The 469-nt window shown below is 82.1% G+C and overlaps 1 protein-coding gene across 1 annotated transcript in view; it reads left to right on the top strand.

Moving 5' to 3' along the window:
- Positions 1–204: 204 nt before the first annotated feature.
- MCUR1 (mitochondrial calcium uniporter regulator 1) overlaps positions 205–469 on the top strand; it is a 25,061-nt gene continuing 24,796 nt past the window's right edge. Inside the window, exon 1 of the mRNA XM_040249289.1 lies at positions 205–468. Within this exon, the coding sequence (XP_040105223.1) occupies positions 287–468 (182 nt within the window). The 5' untranslated portion in view covers positions 205–286. The remainder of the gene's footprint in view (position 469) is intronic.

Raw genomic sequence — 469 nt, 5'->3', positions numbered from 1 at the left:
CTCTCCGCCCCGCCCCCAGCGAGCGAGCGGACCCCCGCCCCTCTGCCCTGCCCCGCCCCCGGCGCGGGCCTGGAGCACCGCCTACCCACCCAGCCCCGCCCCCAGCGCGCCCGGAGCCTCGACTCTCCAGCAAGCCCCGCCCCCGGCGCGGGCCCCGCACCTCGCCCGGCGGGCAGGAAAGGGCGGGCTCGGCGCCGCCGCCCGTGCTCTCTTCTGCCGTAGGTGTAGGGCGAGGGCCGCGCGTGACCGGCATGAGCGCGCTCCCGGGCCAGTGACCGCGTTGGGGATGGACTGCGGCTCCGTCGCGGCCGAGAGGCCGAAGTGCCCGCCCGGCCGCCGGCGGCTCCTGCTTCTCCTGGCCGCCGGCCGCGCTGGAGGCCCAGGCGGCCGCGGCATCCCCGCGCGCCGCCTCCTGCCCGCGCTACCCGGCGGTCCGGGGGCGCTGCGCCCCGGCGCCCAGGCGGCCCGC

Source organism: Oryx dammah, unplaced genomic scaffold (genome assembly GCF_014754425.2).
Source record: "Oryx dammah isolate SB20612 unplaced genomic scaffold, SCBI_Odam_1.1 HiC_scaffold_11, whole genome shotgun sequence".
NCBI lineage: Eukaryota > Metazoa > Chordata > Mammalia > Artiodactyla > Bovidae > Oryx > Oryx dammah.
Note: the sequence above shows the minus strand (reverse complement) of the source record. Positions and strands in the feature narration are given on the sequence as shown.